At 39.8% G+C, this 17,493-nt stretch overlaps 2 protein-coding genes across 3 annotated transcripts in view; both read right to left on the minus strand.

The window, feature by feature from the left end:
- Positions 1 to 904: 904 nt before the first annotated feature.
- On the minus strand, positions 905 to 12,288 carry ALDH8A1 (aldehyde dehydrogenase 8 family member A1). Its single transcript, XM_066315431.1, has 7 exons — positions 11,993 to 12,288; positions 7,795 to 7,942; positions 7,259 to 7,414; positions 5,398 to 5,547; positions 4,633 to 4,889; positions 3,694 to 3,855; positions 905 to 2,172 (listed from the first exon to the last, which is right to left on the minus strand). The coding sequence occupies exons 1-7, from the start codon at positions 12,128 to 12,130 to the stop codon at positions 1,720 to 1,722; spliced, it is 1,464 nt and encodes a 487-aa protein (XP_066171528.1). The 5' UTR covers positions 12,131 to 12,288; the 3' UTR covers positions 905 to 1,719.
- A 2,248-nt stretch (positions 12,289 to 14,536) lies between these two features.
- The window catches only part of HBS1L (HBS1 like translational GTPase), a 60,363-nt gene continuing 57,406 nt past the window's right edge, over positions 14,537 to 17,493 (minus strand). For both annotated transcript variants that reach the window (XM_066315432.1, XM_066315433.1), the window contains 3 exons: positions 17,253 to 17,353; positions 16,167 to 16,311; positions 14,537 to 15,199 (listed from right to left, as the gene is read on the minus strand). In XM_066315432.1, the coding sequence (XP_066171529.1) occupies positions 15,188 to 15,199; positions 16,167 to 16,311; positions 17,253 to 17,353 (258 nt within the window). In that variant the 3' untranslated portion in view covers positions 14,537 to 15,187. The remainder of the gene's footprint in view (positions 15,200 to 16,166; positions 16,312 to 17,252; positions 17,354 to 17,493) is intronic.

A 17,493-nucleotide genomic window follows, 5' to 3' on the forward strand; every position in this document is an offset into this window, starting at 1 on the left:
CAGCACCATTAGCACCAGCAGACCTCCCTTACCCACTGGGGTGGTGGACACAGGAATGATGGATTTGGGCTTCCCAGAAATTCACCTCTGAGAAACCTCCACAGTCATGCTGGACACAGATCCATCACCTCCATACTCCACATCTGAGGGTCCTGCAGATCTCTGTCCCCACCCCACCCACTCTCCACCTCTGATGTCTTGGGCCAGAATCACATTGATGACACACAGACCTTTGTCTCCAGCATGTGAAATACATCTAAAAATCTCTCATCAAAACTAATGTAAAGATAAAATTAACCCCTTAAAGCAAATTAATCTCATTAAAGCCAAACCTAGACCAGATCCACGTGGGGGAAGATATCCATCCGTTTCCACTAATTGTGCAATATCCCATCTGCTGTTGCTGAAAATGTCTGCCCCTCACATCCCCCTATCACCCCCCAACTAATGAACTGTTTCATAGCTTTTGGGTTCTTGTGCTCTTCCAAACAGGATGTGTAAATAGAAAAGAAATTGGCAGTATGAAACATGTGCTGGTATGGCTGTTTATTCCCCTCCCAGCTGAGTGACTGGGGATTAAAAGCACCAAAGCAGGTGTTCTGCTGCCACCACATGGTCATGAATAGACTTAGGCATTTTTAAAATAAAATTTTTATGCTTCTCAGAATCCATCGATTCACTAAGCCTATAATTTTTATGTATTTCCTTAACGTGAATTCAACTGGGGGTTCTTGTACCAATTCCATCAAATGCCCACTACTCCAACCTGGCTGCTAGGTCTGCCCTGCAACCAGGTGGCATCCAGAGGTGTGGAGGTGTATCCAACTCTATTTCTCTTTCTGTTGAAAGCAAGCAAGTTTGTGAGATACCCGATTAAAAAAAAATTCTGCAAACAAATGAGGAATAGTTGGAAGCGGTTTTATATTTTGGTGACAAAAATTTCCAACAGTTTGTTCTCTCAGGAGTAAATTCTAGGTTATATTAATGAAGAGTGATGCAGCCATATTTTTGTGCAGGGATGTAAAAACCACCATCACTGAGGTCTCGAAGTGACAAACGGCTTTGAGATTTCAAAACAGCTGGAGAACAGGTATTAGGACGATTCAGCTCCCTACCATAAAGAAGGTTATAATTCAAACATGTATTGTCTCCATGAATATCAAATGTCATGACCCCATGGTTTAAAAACCACTTAGTAGGTTAAAGGTAGTTCCTCAGGCTTTCAGTGTAGTGTAGTATCAATTCTTGTCTGATATCAGTGAAGCCCAATATGGGTGGATGTGTGGACCACACTGTTTAGAGTGAAAATGAGCTGATTCCCCTTTCCAACAACTCAACATGTGCTTGCTACTTTGGACAAAGTAATATATGACAGTAGGTCTGGTTGGTGAGTTACCTTGAGGGACAATCTGCCTTAAAGGGACAGATTTTCAAGGCAGGAATATCAAAAATATCAAGAGGATTTAGGATCTCTAAGACAGCCAAGTCATCTGGCTTGGGATGAGTTGATTGTGGAGGCACACTGATCTTCTCATCCAACATGAAAAGCTGACTTTAACATTAGCATTTGGGATGATCATTTTCAGCTGTCATTGATATTACGTGACTAAAGTTCAAGAAAGGAATGGCCACAATAGCAGCCTGTGCTCTAAGGAGCCATCTCTGGTGACTCAAATTACTGTCTTTTATTTCACTCTAAAATACTTCTGTTGACATATGTCAGTGCTTAATTGTGATGGTTTTGACCTCAGTGAAGAACTCATAGGAATCCTTTGCTCCCTCCCTGCCTATGCCTGAGGCTTTCATCCCACCAAATGGCAAGTTCAGGTCTCTCACAAGCCAGCAGTTGGTCCACACCAATCCAGACTGCAGCCTGTGAGCCACCCTGTGAACACGTCCCACGTTGCCAGACCACACTGTGGCTGCCAAGCCATATTTCACACTGTTGGCTCTTTGGATCACCTCTTCTTCTGTATCAAATGCTACCACACATGTCACAGGACCAAAGATCTCTTCTTGCATGCAACAGGATTCATCCTTGACTTCAGCAATGACTGTGGGCAACATGAAATAGCCTTTCTGGTTGTCAGGTGGGAGGGCCAAAGGATCCACTCCCTCTCCACAGAGGACTCTGGCTCCTTCAGTCTGGGCTTTCTTCACATAGCTCCTCACCTGGGGAAGCAGCAGAAAAACATCACTGCTAAAGGACAACAAATCCCAAGGGTTCACAGCGCCTGAACATCTCCAGCTGGAACATGCTACCTTCTTACAACAGAGGGCAGCATTCCCTAACTTTTGTTGTCATGCTTCTTGTATGCAAAGCTGTGTATTTCTTAACGAAAAAAGCAATTGTTTTCTCTTTCTTAACACTTACTAGCCTAGCAGACAACACTCTAGCCCTTCCCTTCCCACTTCCCTAACTACTGTCAAAAGGGCAGGGCCCTTGGTGAAAACATAAGTGGTCCCAGAGCCTCGTTCCCTTCTCTCAGGAGCCTGGGCATGTATCTCAAGCCATGGTTCACTCATTTACTCCAAGGAATCAGTACTATTTTCCTGCCTCATAGGCAAGGCTTTTTAAATGTTTACATGCCACTAGGATGATGAAGCCATGAATGCTACAGAAAATCTTATCAATAAATGATCAAAGATGTTTCCATGGCCGCTGCCGCCATACGCTTGCTACCTTGAACACATAGGATGTACTGTTAATATGCTTCTGCTGTTCTGCAATCATTGCCTGTCTTCTCTCCTTACAGAAAGACCACAGAAGTATCACAGAGCTTCCTTATCTTTTTCTTCTTTTAGCCACCTTGGTAGGTAAAACTTAGAAGTTCTCTGTGGTGCTACAGACTAAGGACCTCAGGAAATGGGTATTTCTACCACTGTACTTCAGAACAAGAGGACCTGGAGAGCCTTCTGAGGCATTAGGAAGCATATCAAAGGTCTGGCTTTCTCTCACTCTGTGGTTTTTTGGTCTGCTTCTTGCGTCAGAGAGTTCTGGGATATGAGCATCTGCTCTCCCTGAACTCTGACACCACAACTTTCATTTCATATAAGCCACTAAAGCAGACTGTGTCTAACTGCACACTATCTCAGCTGCTCTCCACACACAGACCATTACAAATTAATGCAAGCAGTTCTAGGAAACTGTTTTGTACAAGCCAGAATTTGCCAGAGTGATATATAAATAAAACTTTATAAATTATAAAGTTAATAAATATATAAATTAACTATAATAATTACAAAGTTTATAAATAAAGTTATAAAGTTTATAAATATATAAATTAACTTATTAGGCAAATAAGTGATCTTAGCAAATGCACTATTAAAATCCAAGAAAATGTTGTTGAACTCTAAGATTTATGAGTATAAATCCAGAACTTAGAAACCATTAGAACTATTTCATAATAATCATTCTAATAATTATTAGAATTATTCAAAGAGAAGAAAATATTCTTTTGCCATTTTGAATTATTTTCCCCAGGAAGTTTGATTTTTTTCAGAGTAATCACACAATCCCAAGCCACAGGCAACAGAAACCTCATTAAAAAGATACCTTTTAATGGCTTTGAGTTATCATCCCTCAGAGCTAATCTTGGAGATGACAACATCCTTTCCCACATACTCCTGAAACTACCTTTTGTAGCCCTCTAAAAGATGAGATGAAATCACATAAACTCCATGTAGCATTACCTTTTCTAGATGCTCTTTACTTATTAGTGCTCCCACATCAATTGTGGGATCTGAGGGATTTCCAGTCTTCCACTTCTTGGCCTCTGCCACAAATCTCTTCACAAACTCACTGTATATTCCCCTCTGAACAAAGATCCTGGAGGTGCAGAGACAGATCTCACCCTACCAAAAAGAAAGAAACAAACAAGAAATCAATGTTGGTTCATATTACATTGCACTATTGACATGTACTAGGAACTATAACCCAGTTCACTTGCGTCCCTGCATCCTCAGAAGCGCAAACTTCACTGCAAAGTGGGATTTTTTTCCAGATCAGAAACAAAAGGAGAAGGAAAAGGCAAAACAGTATCAGTATCATGCAATCACTACCGTAAGTAAATTTGATTTTATTGATTACATGTTTTCTTTTCCAACATTTTTAGCAGGAAACATGATTTCCACCTCTGAATTCTCTCTCTCTTCATTTCCTGATAATCTCTTTCTGATACCAAGCTATTTTTCTAACATTTGCCCACATGCAATTTCCTGGCTTTGGTGTGCTCTCCTGAGGGAAGAATAATGTTGGTAAAATTTTTAGGTAAGTCCCCTAATTTAATTCTAGCAAATCAACAAGCTGCCCACTTACTTCAGCAGTGGGACTTAAAGCAGCTGCTTCCCTGAGAGATAAGAAATGTATCTACTCTGAGAGGTGTAATAACACCTTGTTATCTTCTGATGGAGAGCATGAGGAAGAGCCTTTTATTACTTTGTTTCCCTCCTCATGGAATAATGAAGTCTTTCTTATATTTTTCTACTTAGGACTCTCTCAAACACGATCTTGAAATAGACCCTGCCAATTTGAGATTGGGATCCAAAGGTAGGTGCACGCAGGCACAGAAACTCTCAGGCGCGCCCCTCCTGCTGCCAATGGGGTTTATGTGTTACAGGGGTGGGAGGCACCTGGTTGGCAAAGCTGGACCTCACAGTGGTGGGGATGCACTGGCTCAAGTCAGCATCATCGAAGATGATGGCAGGGTTTTTGCCTCCCAGCTCCAGAGAGAGCCTCTTGCAGTGTGGGGCACTTTTCTCCGTGATCCGCTGCGCCGTAAGCGTGCTGCCCGTGAAGGAGATCAGAGGCACGTCGGGGTGGCACACCAGGGCCTCCCCTGCCTTGGCACCCGTTCCAAACACCACATTCACCACCCCAGCGGGCACCCCTGATGGAACAAAAGCACACGATCATTGTATGCTCCTGTCACTCAGACTTTGTTTTGTCCCTGAAGTTAGAAAGTTACCAGCAGCTCAAGGGTGAAAAATATTAACCCTTAACTTTAGCAGTAGCTGATATCCATGATGTTAGACAGGTTCCCACCTGACACAACCAAATACAACCATGACACAGTTACCAAGAGCTGATTCTCTCTCCTTTATTCTTTTACGGCTCCTTTGATGGCACCACAGACTTAGGATACCCATAAGTGGAGTGCAGGAGCGGCAAAACTTTTCATCAGAAGATAGTGGAAAAAAATGAGCAATAGCTGGACTGGGGAAACAGGATCGTTTGAGGACAGAGAATGCCTTTTGTTCTCTAGTGCAACATTCAGCTATAGCAGTCTTTCCCAAAGCCTTTGAGCACCTGCTGATTTCTGCAACTAAAAAAAAACCCTGGTGCACAGACAAGCATTTCTACTCTATTCCTGCTCCTTAGCATGCTACAGGACTTACCCGCTTTCTCCAAGAGCTTGCACATCATCCAGGCTGTGACAGATGTCATCTCACTTGGCTTGGCAACCACAGTATTTCCACATGCAATGGCAGGAGCTATTTTCCAAGTCAACAAGTACAGTGGCAAATTCCAAGGACTGATTAAACCAGCTACAGAACAAAACCACAAAGACAGAAGGTCAGTCTGCTGGGATACAAAACTCATTTCTCTGACCTGAAGCAGTTATACACCAATTCAGATCTATGGCTTTTATTTCCAGACAAATGTACAATAATTTTGCAGCATTTCTCACAGGGAGATAATTTCTTAAAAGATCTGTGCAAATGATTCTAAAAGTGATCAGCTGAACTCTCTGAATAAGTTTTGCTGCTTCTTCAGGGCAGAAACTTATATTCTCAGGAATTTTTTTTAGTGTTTTGCAGGAATATTAATGCAAGGCTAGCTATACAATAATTTACAACAACTAATCTGTGGTAATACTTTGTGTTAACAAGAGAAAGTAATTATAGAATGGTTTGGGTTGAGAGGGTCCTTAAGTTTAGATCATCTGGTTCCAACCCCCCGGGGACACTTTTCACTAGACCAGGTTGCTCAAAGTCCCCATCCAATCTGGCCTTGAACCCTGACAGGGTTGGGGCACTGTCCATTTCTTCAGGCAACCTGTACCAGTGTCTCATCACCCTTACAGTAAAAATTTCCTCCTAACATCTAATCTAAACCTACCCTCATTCAATTTGAAGCCATTACCCATTGTCCTATCACTACATGTCCTTGTAAAAAGTCCCTCTTAAGCTCTCTTGTAGGTCTCCCAAGAGCTTTCTCTTCTCCAGGCTGAATGTGCCAGCTCAGATCACATTTCTGCTTTCTCTTGCTCTTTAAAGCTGTTTTTTACTTTTCAGTTGTAGTATCAAGCTAACTCTGTATGACATATAGTACACATTTTCCAGATAAATTTTAGTCTAACTTATGAGTGACAAAATCTATCACTGAATAAATTGTTGTTCCCATGAAATGCTGAATGACTAGAATTATTTTCAATAATTGCCTTTAGGAATATTCTCACTTTACATATTAATAGGAAATTATGAAAAAAAAAAAAATCTGTAACTGTCATGTGTGACTCCTTACAAAAGCCATGGGATTTCTTTCTGTTTGATGGAGCAGATGCAGTGAGGGACTTCTCCTTACGAGAATAATTTTACCAGAAAAAGTCATGTTCTCCACTGCTCAAGAAAAGTTTTAAAAGTCAGCCAATTTTATGTTTTAAGTAATTCAAGTGTAAACGTGGAGAACTAACATCTATTTAATATGTTATTTACATTATATATATAACATAACTTAATAATGAAATCATTACAACACATCACTTGTCAGCTCAGGACAACCACTTTATTTTCGGAAGCAGCAGCATCTAGCGGCCGAGTTCAGCAATTCCCCAGCTAGAGTGCTTTATTCACCCATGTGCACTCGGGTCACAGACTACTACTGCTTTCCCAAAGGAGAGGGGGATCCTGCTCTCCCTGCTGGAGCAGGAGCTCAGTGCTCTGCCCATCTCACTGACCCACAGCTGTGGTGCTCATCCACAGATACAGACAGACAAAACACAAGAGAGATTGGGAAGGTGAGAGTAATAGTTTAAGCTTTTTAGGCATGCAATCAAGGTTTTTTGGTTGGGATTTTTTTCTTTCCATGAAGTAGCCTAACCGATTTTACATGGAGTTGCTGGTGCTTTAGCAGACAAGCCTATGTTTAGCACATGACTCAGAGACAATAAATGCTTTCAAAAAAATCTTTTCTTTGCTAAGCCCCTACTGAGGCAGACATTCTGCCAAGCTTTTCAGCATGTGAGGATCATCATACCAACTCCCACAGGTGCCCTGGAGGTGTAGTGCACACAGCCCATGGCTGGCATTTCGGTGCACTCTGTGACGTGATGAAGGATGGAAGAGGCGAAGAATCGGAAGTTGTGCACGGCCCGAGGGATGTCCACTGTTCTGGCAAACGTAATAGTTTTTCCTGAAACAAAACCAAACATGCTGCTGTCATCATGGACAGAAATATCGCTTTATAGTCTGTTTTAAGAGTTGATTTGTGTGTCTTTTGGGAAATGTCTTTTGTCCTGTGCCCAAGTAATCCCCAGCACCATGCAACCATAGTCAATGACAACAGCTTCCCTCTAGTAATGCATTCCAAATATCTGACAACGGAAGTCAGTCAGAAATTCTGAAAAGCAAGAATGCCCCAGGAATCCCAAATCCAAAGCCTCCTCAAGGTTCATGCACATCAACTCCAATTTGCTCCAACAGCTCATATCATACAAAAAATTTAATCCAAATCTTTCCTTTCAATATTCAGCAAGGCACACTGTATTTGAGATCAACAGTTCCAGTTCTTACCCTGATCCTTTGACTCCGCTTGTGCAAATGCTTCCAGGTCATGTTCAATCAGGTCTGCCAATTTGTTCAGGATCTGAGATCTTTCCAATGGACTTTTTGAGGACCAAATTGGGAAGGCATCTTTGGCAGCTTTGACAGCAGCTTCCACCTAAAAAAGCACAAGAGGGATGGTGAATGCTAATGAAAGGCTTAAGAAAATATTAAACACTCAGCAGATAAATTCGTATTTCAGTGACTAATAATCCAGACCATAATGCTGGGAAATGAAAACTCCTTAGAGCTTCTCCATTATCAAGATATTACCCCATAACTCAAGAAGTGTTACTGAAACAGAATATATAGAAAAGAAACTTCCACTGGAACCCTTGTTTTTCTGCAAATTACAGCAACTTGTGGGCCACCCTCCAGGCTGGAGGAAGTGCTGGACTGGTCAACTGGCATCAGCAGGTGCCACTGGCCAAAACAAAAAAAGAATCTTGTTTCTTATGGAGGAAAGAGCAAGAATCTCCCCAGAGCAAATCTAGCTTCAGTCTAAACATGCACAACCCTTGCAACACAAGGCTTCAGCGACACCAGGCAATGATGAAAGTAAGAGGCTGGGAAGAAATGGACTGGATGCCCTGCTAGCTCTTGATTTCCACCACTTGGCTCAAGCAAGGACTAAGAATATATTTAGGGATTTTATCTTACCTGATCACAGCCAGAAAGTCATTAATGCCCTCATAGAAAAAAGTTCCTTTTTAAACTCTGGGGCTTTAGCCAGTTCTCTTAGCAGACACCTATCAAAGCCTACAGATAAGAATCATTATGTGTACTTATACAGATGCACACCGCTCCTATCAGTATTTTGCCTGAGATGTACATGACTGCTGCATGGTCCTTCAGGCTGACATTTCTGAACAGTGGCAGATTACCAGAACTTTTCTGAAGCAGACCGTTCTTCAAAGGATTAAAATTCAGCAGAAGGCTCTCTGTCCCATCAGTCATTTCCTCTGGACTCTTAAATGGAAGTTACCTGCAGCATTCATTTGTTGATTTATAAGCAATTCCTTCTTCATGTTTATCAGTCTCACACTAATTAAAGATAGTCATCAATATCCTTCCATAATTTAACTGCCCTATTTCCCAACTTTTGCTTCCTATGTATCACTTATTCAATACTCCCAATGTCTAATACGTGCATCAAAGTGGTGGTTTAGTTAAAGCTGTCTTAGCTGTAGCTGAGTTCCTAAAATTTTGCTCATATAATTTCTTCAGTTTTGGAAATCTGCCAAAATCAGTAACTAGGAGGATGCTGATGTGATATTAATCAGACCATTATGACCTCTTTGAATTTTGCCATATTCCTAGTTCCCATGAAATCACTGAAGACTCCTTTCCACCAATTCCACAAAACTGAGTTCCAAATTTGTTCCCTCAGATTGTGGCAAGTCTTATAAAAACCATCACAAAATAATTTACAGATACTCCAAAGATGTTTTACTGATGAGGGCACAAAAGTTCAAGCAAGCAAAACAATAAAACCTATCTACCCCTTCTCCTTCCCCATCCCACACACATCAGACTTTATGGGCCCCATAAAAATAACGCCCAGAGTTTGAAAGCCAGAACACCACCAGTGAAGGCCAAGGTGGGAAACCAACCAATGTAAAGAGAATCACATGGATCACCGGCCAAGCTCAGAAACCTAGACTCTTCTTTTTCGACTGTAGTTCAACAACCTCCTGCTCAAGTGCCGATGGCAGCAGGCTGTCAGCCACTGAACAGCTGAAGCAGGACCAAACCAGGCCTGGGAAAGGGGAACTGCAGCTTCCTGAGTGAGTCCTGTGCAGATGCCATACTACCCTGAAAACGTTCACTCTCTGTGAAACTACACCACCTTCACTAATTAACTTTTTCTTCCACCCTACCATCCTGTGGTGCTACTGCTGCTCATCTGTTGTCTCCTCTGCGGCCTTTTCTACCAGGTGCTGCCAGGAGATGAGATAATCAATACTGTCTTCATTTTTCACCCTCCAGTGGGTTAAGAAGAAGGACAAAAATATTGCTTTTTCACAAACAGCAGAAGAGAAAACTAGCAAAGGAAGGAATTTAGTGGCAGTAGATTCATGTAAGAAAAAGTAAGAGAAAAAAAAAAGAGAAATTTGTAGAGAAAAACTAAGCATACAAAGGTTAAACAGTTAGTTTGACTGGCAAAAACCAGCAAAGAAAGTCAAGCCACAAAGAAAACATGAACAAGAATTCAACTATGAATTCCTGTGTCTGAAACACTTCCTTCTGCTTTCCTCTTCTGCACAAGACAGACACATAGAAACAACACACAATCCAGACCCATCACAAAAGGTTGCTATCAAAATAGCCCAAGCTGAACTGCCCTCAGGACAAGATGTTTGCTTTTGCAGGGGATGATCTGCAGGAGCCAGGTTCTTTAAAGATAAATGTTTTTAAAGCAGATACTTGCCAGCACTAATTAGTCCTCATCAGCCTGTCTTTTGGATATACAAGGCACCTGCTTGTCCTGCTGTGATACTGCTACGTAGAATTCAAGATACCTAGCTGGGGAACAAACTAACCCCTAGAAAAAAATACATTCAGTGTCTTTGGCAGAAAGTGGCTAAAATGGCCACAGCAATTGACCTGGTGTTAAACTCCAGAGTCAACAACAGACTCACTCTCTCCACTTGTTTCATCTTCTAACTTCCCAGTAAAATTAACCAAGATAATCTGCAACTGGACATTGAGCCTTGCTAGAAACCAGCATCCTGAGTGTTTTGTTGAACTCTGGTCTAGATGCTTACTTTGGTATATCTCTAGATAACCTGAAGCAGTATGTGATAGCATTTTCTTCAGCATATTCCACCAGTCACCAGTGAACGCCAGCTCTGCAGAGCACAACCTTCTTGTATAGTTGTCTGAAGGCAGGACTAAAGCACTCACCAAATTTACAGGTCTTTAAACTGGGTTCCCATTGCTACACACAAACACTGACTCAGAAAGCAGAAAGAGAAAAGCACTGCTCTTAGGATGTTTGAACTGTATCTCTGGAGTGGCCAGCAGCCTCTGGCATTCTCAGATCTCTCTGATTTTAATGATTTTGCAAATGAATGGACAGGAAGATTTGCACCTGGACATCAAAGAGGAAACTTTTCAGGCATAATTAGGATTGGGATGAATTTACAGAGATTTATTCCAACAAGCCCAACCTGTTACTCTTTAACCCTTGGTCATCAGCATGTAACAAATATTTACCCAGCTGAAATTACAGTGCAAAGGTTTCTGCTGAGAGGAACTGTCAATAAGGCTGAAATGCAAGTGAAGGGAACAGCTACACACTGTAGTAGTTTGTTTCAAAAAACACTTTCAAAATGCTGTCCACTATTCAACAATATTTTCCAAGCCCTCTGTGCAATCCAAGCTTGTCGTCACTTCCCTCTTCAGCAAGTCTGAAACACTATTTTAGACACAGACTTGTAGGTTCCCCTATAAAGTAGCATCAATGAAACTGCAGCTCCCCTGATGAACATCACTGCCCATCCACGCCTGAATATGTACAAGGTTCCAGGAAACATTCACCCCAGTAGAGAGCACAAGACCAGGAAACCCTATGGATGCAGAGGAGAGGTATAAGGGAACACACTCATCGCAGCCAATTCATCACAGCCACTGAACATCCAACTGCTAATATCAAAACCAGAGAGGTCTGAAAGCTTTTTACCATCTTCATAGAAAAGACACCAAGCCAAAAACTGTTTAAAATGAAAACCGCAAATCAAGACACTAAGAGGCAACACAGTTGCATATGGTGCCTCTAAATTAATTTATAGAAGAGATCAATAAACACTGTTCTCACTGACAGATTGTTTATATTTACAGCTTGTCTGGGTGTTACTGTTAACTTATGCACAAGGCATCGCCCATCATGTGAGCTGAAGGAACTCCATGCAAGTTACTGAAGCTTTGTTGATTCACACCAGCTTAGAATCCAGACCATAACTTTCTAATAGCACAATGTAAAAATAGACAGCATTTTCTGTCACCACAGTGGATTATGCAATACTACAATATAATAAAGAACTTACTTGTTTAAGCATTGAAGTAATAATTTTTCTGTTCTCTTACCTCCAGCCTCTTCTCACTCAAAAGGTTATTGTTACATGCATTTAACATTTTTCACTTTGTACATCTGGATTGCACTCACCTCTTCTTTGCCACTGTCTGGAACTCTGCAATAGACATCTCCGGTGGACGGATTATAGGAGTCTATGTAGGAGGAACAAGGAACAAATTTGCCACCTATGAAGTTTTCCAGCACTAAGAGAGCCTTTGAGTGAGCCATTGTTGGCTGCTTGCTTCACCTGCGATTTTTTTTCAACAAGGCATCAATTTAGATTATGTCTGCATGTGTTTGCACAGCGAGTCTGAACTCCTCCCCCATCCCTCTGTCTTCCCTGCACCACTTTGTAAGCAAGTGGGAACAAACCCTGGCAACAACAGCAGGAAAGAGTGAAGGGGAACAAATTAGTATTTCTGTGACACTTCATTCTTTTCAAGTTGACAAAGGGAAAAACAGCACAGTTTCTGGAAATCAGCTTCTCTGTCTATAGGAAATAAAGTACTGAAAAAAAAGAGGGAAAAAAGAATGGTTCAACAGGAGAATTTCTACCTGTAACCGTCTTTCAAATTATAGTTCAAAGACAATTTGCAACAATTAAACAAAATAATTCAACACTCAAACACCTAGCCAGAAACGTGCTTCTAAGTGTCAGACAAAAGAAAAGACACTTAACACCAGCATGTCTGCAATTCATGTTCACTGTTTTGTTATTATCCATACTTTTCCTTGTACCCCCAAAAGCAATGCACCAATCAAACCAAAAGATTTTAAGCACTAAGAAACTCTTTTCCACCAATATCCCCAAATATCAAACAATACAAACAACTGAGTGATGCCTCAATTCAAACAGATGAGAAGCACAATCCTACCTGGTGCACTGCTGTATGTTGGCAGAAATTCATCCCTTTTTTTTTCCCCTCCCCCAAAAACACAAGACATTGTGCTTTCCCTTCCGTAGATACATCTGCGGAAGCCACCTTACTACAGAGAAGCCGGTAACATATTATTAGTTTTTCATTAACTTCCCAAGAACCTAAACTGCCCTAAACTCTGTGAAAGACATTTTCTCTATGACAACGTTGAGGATTATCAAATTGCTTTAAGATTGTATGCCTTGTTCTCCAGAGAGCAGTATGTTCTCACCAGGAGATTGTGAGTATCTCAATCAGCAGTATAGGAAGGTTTTGCATCCTAGACAACTGTCAAGTCATCAAGTTTCATGTGGATGAACATGCAATCATATTTTGATTGAAGAAAGGTGATATGCTTCTATTGCACAACAACAGATCATTCATGCTTCAACCAAGTGGCACCTCTGGGCAGAGTTCAAATCTGTGTTAAAAGGTAGTGCAGTCACATTGAAACTGGATTATGTAATACCTCTGCTTCTCCCAAACTGCAATCTGGGAAAGCATGCAGTAGCTTTTCTGTCATCATAGAAAAAAGAGCCTCAAAATTTAATGCAAACATGTGTGAGAAGAGTTATCAGAGGTTCACCCTGCATCACACTTCCTTGTCCATAAACAATAAGGAATTGATGCAAATCTTAGAACTGAAGACTAACTGTCCCCTGACTTAAGGGCAACCTAAACATTTTCAAAGTTTGAAGGCAAGCTCAAGTGGAGCAGGTTCAGTGCAGGAGCTTGGCAGTATAAATCTCTGGAATCCAACAAGGGCACCTAAACCTTTACAGTGGCATGTTGAAACTGGTAAATATTTAACTGCAATTTTTGGTCTAAAGAAAGACATAACAAATAGTGATAATTCATAAACTTGGCAGTAACAGTTTTCAGGCATTTCAGATTCATAAGCTTTTACAAAAGTAATTTCCACATAAAGCATTGCTGATACTTCTACAGATATCCATGCAGTCAACAGTACAATTCATCTATGTGGTCAAGCACAGGTAGCTGCTGAATTGGGACTAAGTGCAAAAAAGTTATCTACGAAAGAAAAAAAAACAAACAAACAAACAAAAAACCAACATGTGGGAAGAGTAGGTACAGACCATACAGCACTGTAAACTAAATAACAACCATTGCATTTTTGTGTTCTTCACTACTCTGGACACAGCTTTACTTCAGCCAATCACACAGACTGATGCTCTGAAGCGAGTGCTTCAATTCCTGCCTCCCACTACTAACTCTGGGCACAGGTGAATTTTCTCCACTCTGCACTCACACACAGGTCCTGAAATACCTGAGGTCCTCTCGAAATTCCTACTAAAAAAAAAAAAAACAAGTTATAGTAAAGGGTGTCTGTCCTGAACTGGAGGTGGTAGAAGGACTCTCCTTTCAGCTGGGAGATTTCATCTACCCTATTAAGGAAAAGCAGGAAGGAGTTAAAGGCATAAGTCAGCACAATTTTGCTTTAGCCAACACCACAAGATTAAACTGTCAGCCTCTGTTCAAAAGAGCGCTAAGTCTGGATGAAAGAGATGTGTATACGCAGTGGCTGCACTGAGTAACATGAGAAAAACTGAAATTATTTCTGCAGAAAGCCAAATTGGATGCCAGTTTCGCATTCTAACTCATAAGTTTACTCTGAAACTTCTCGGTTATGGTAAGTGAAGAAGGATTTAACACAATTTAGGAGTGTTTAAATAACAAAAGATGAGGGAGACAAAAATGCTCAGACAAATTCATTTTATTTTTCTTACTGTTTAAAAAATAAAATTAGCCAAACTTGGCACAGCTTCCACTACACAGCAAAAGAAAATTTTTTTTTTCTTAAATAAATTTTGGAACAGGGAAAACAATCCCATAATACTACATGCCATTCTCTTGAAAACAAGGTAAATAATTCTTTTTTTTCCCTGAATATGCATTCAGCTCAAACCTAAAAATACATTAGACCAATAAAGTTACTTTACTGAGTTAATGTGCAGCAAAAAAGCAATCAAAGAAAATTTGTAAACAATTTATGTCTGGAAGTAAAGAGTTTGTTTCATGATAATTCATCATATTTTTCTCTAATTAAACTTTCTAATATTTTTCCATCAACTTCTCTAAGGGCTAAATTCCACATGGAGAAACTCATGAGATTCTTAAGATCAAGAAGTGCAACACTTGCAGTTCTTTGTCAGTTGGCATCTTGTTCTGCAGTAGGAGAGACTGATGAAGGGATCCCCAGATGTCTCACACAATTCGACTTTTGTCACCACCATCTTCTCCCCAGTTAATTGCACTTGTTCCTTCAACTGAAATAATTGGATTCTCTTACAGGAGTTTGGATATCTGACTGAGTTTTGCTTGGACAGTGGAAATCCTGTCACCAATGTCACTCTTTAATCTAAAAATATAAGCACATGAAAAAAAACCCTATGGTGAAAAATAAAGCACTAAGTGCAAAATTATCTCAGTGTTTTCCTATATTATACAGTTGAGGAAAAAATAATACCTTTTCTGCTTAAATTCTCAGAACAAGAAGCAATTCCCAAATAACATATCAAAGAGGTTATTTAGTCCTAGTTCTACAAACATTAGTCTAGCTCTAAACATTGCAGATCTAAACAGAATCCTCAACTTAAATTTATGAAAATCCCCAACTTAAATTTAATGAAAAATTAGTCCAATCCATTCTATTTCTGGATCTTATTTAACACCAGACAGATTTTTAGGAGCATTATACATCCACAAAGCCTCTGACTGACCTAGCACATCATTCCTACACATACATGGAGAAACAAGAAATGTTCATGCTCTAATTCTAAGTTCTTACTTAAGTTCTCAGTACCAGAACTTGGTAAATTTGACTAAATCATAGCAGGATTATTTTTAAGGGACACATGGATATTCATAATTATTGCTCTAGTAGAAGATAAAACATTTATGTTTAGCCTCACATCTTTGCTTCCTCTCACACAGGATCAGAAAATATTTTTAGGCATCACTAAGAATCAAATGTACAACTATCTTTAATTTCAACAGAAAAAGACATTAGAACCAACCTAGAGATAGTAAAAATGGCCAACACCTTTTATTTACAAACTGCTTCCAGTACAGTTATTCATACAGGCAGATTTCAAAAAGACTGATGTATGTTAACTGAAGGGGAAAGAGGGGAAATTCTAAACAGAGTAATTTTTACTCCTAATAAATCAAACAGAATCATGACAAGTTTTCCTCCCATCTTGCTGAAGCATTGTCTCTTTATTAGCAGAAAAAATTCACTTTTCAGTCTAGGGGGTGTAAAACAGGTCTTAACCATAACATCATTCCTCTGCAGTACAGAAAGTCTGTTAACAAATATGCCATACCTCTGTAACAACTCCTGCAGCAATAGTGGAACCACTGTAGCGTAACATAAACCTCCCCAGCTCCTTAAAATCTTTGTACAACTCTAGAGCAACAGGTCTTTGAGTTTGTAGTTCTACTAGAGCATTCTGACCTTTAGCCAAGAACCTGCACGTAAAAAAGGAGAAAATTCTATTAGAAATGTATGCACAGATACATGAAGGAAAAAATACTGAATAAATGGAAAAAATAATTTTAGAAAGCCCAGAGCATAATTACCAAGTTTGATTTCAAGTATAACCCAAGCCATGAGACTCAAAACTCATTTGCCTGAAGTATACTTTTTAACAGGGCATCTAAGTTTTCTTCAAAAACTTCTTGGCACTCACCACAGCATTTAACAAATTGTTTTGAAGCTAATTGCCTCATTAACACCTTTTTTTTTTTTTTTTCCATGTCAAGAGGAGATCAGATCTTGTTTCAACCCCACAAGTAAAGAGCCAATTCATTACTTTGTAGAAGTTGGCAACAGTTTCAGCCATGAAATTTCTGGAAAAGGACTATTTTGAAAATGTTGTATGTATCAAATAGCATTTCTAGCCAAATACAGCTTTAAATAACTAGAGGGATGTATGGGATGACTCCCAAAATTTCTTTTGCACTAACACACTGTCTAGTCAAGTGTATTTTAGACAGTTAGCCAACTCCAGAATTATATAAGGATCCCATGCTTTAACAGTAAGAGAAGAAATGCTGTATAAAAAAAAAAAAAAAAAAAAAAAAAAAAAAAAAAAAAAAAAAAAAAAAAAACAACACAGAGAGAAAAAAAAATCCTTTAAGTGAAAGGCTGCTGATCTAGGATTCATTCCCAATTCTGCAAGTGACCTTAGGCCCAAGTCATTGTATTTCTCAGGTGCTCTGCATTTATCAAGAGGGCAAGAGGTTTTTCAGTTTGTAAAGCACATTGAAATCCAAACATGAAACCAACTAAAACAATAAAAGCATATTCTTATAACATACATTTGATTCCTTGTAGAACCTGTTTGATATACTGTGTATTAAACATCAACCCATTTCTTGAGTAATTATTAACTATTCATAACACTTACTTAGGTTTTTTCTTCGTCACTTCACCAGTGCTTTTGTGCAGGACACTCAACAGTCTTGTAATAGTAGCAGGTTCACTTACTGTTTGATAGTGTAAAAGCACCTGAAAATATTTTTTGCAGTTATTAAACATCAGTCATCCTAGGTGTTAACAGTTTAAAACAGCAGGTTGTTTTAAGACTGATTTTTTTAAACAAATCCTTATAAAACTCCTCTAGCAGGAGTGTCTGTCTCACGTCCAGT

Source organism: Sylvia atricapilla, chromosome 3 (assembly GCF_009819655.1).
Source record: "Sylvia atricapilla isolate bSylAtr1 chromosome 3, bSylAtr1.pri, whole genome shotgun sequence".
In the NCBI taxonomy this organism is placed as follows: domain Eukaryota; kingdom Metazoa; phylum Chordata; class Aves; order Passeriformes; family Sylviidae; genus Sylvia; species Sylvia atricapilla.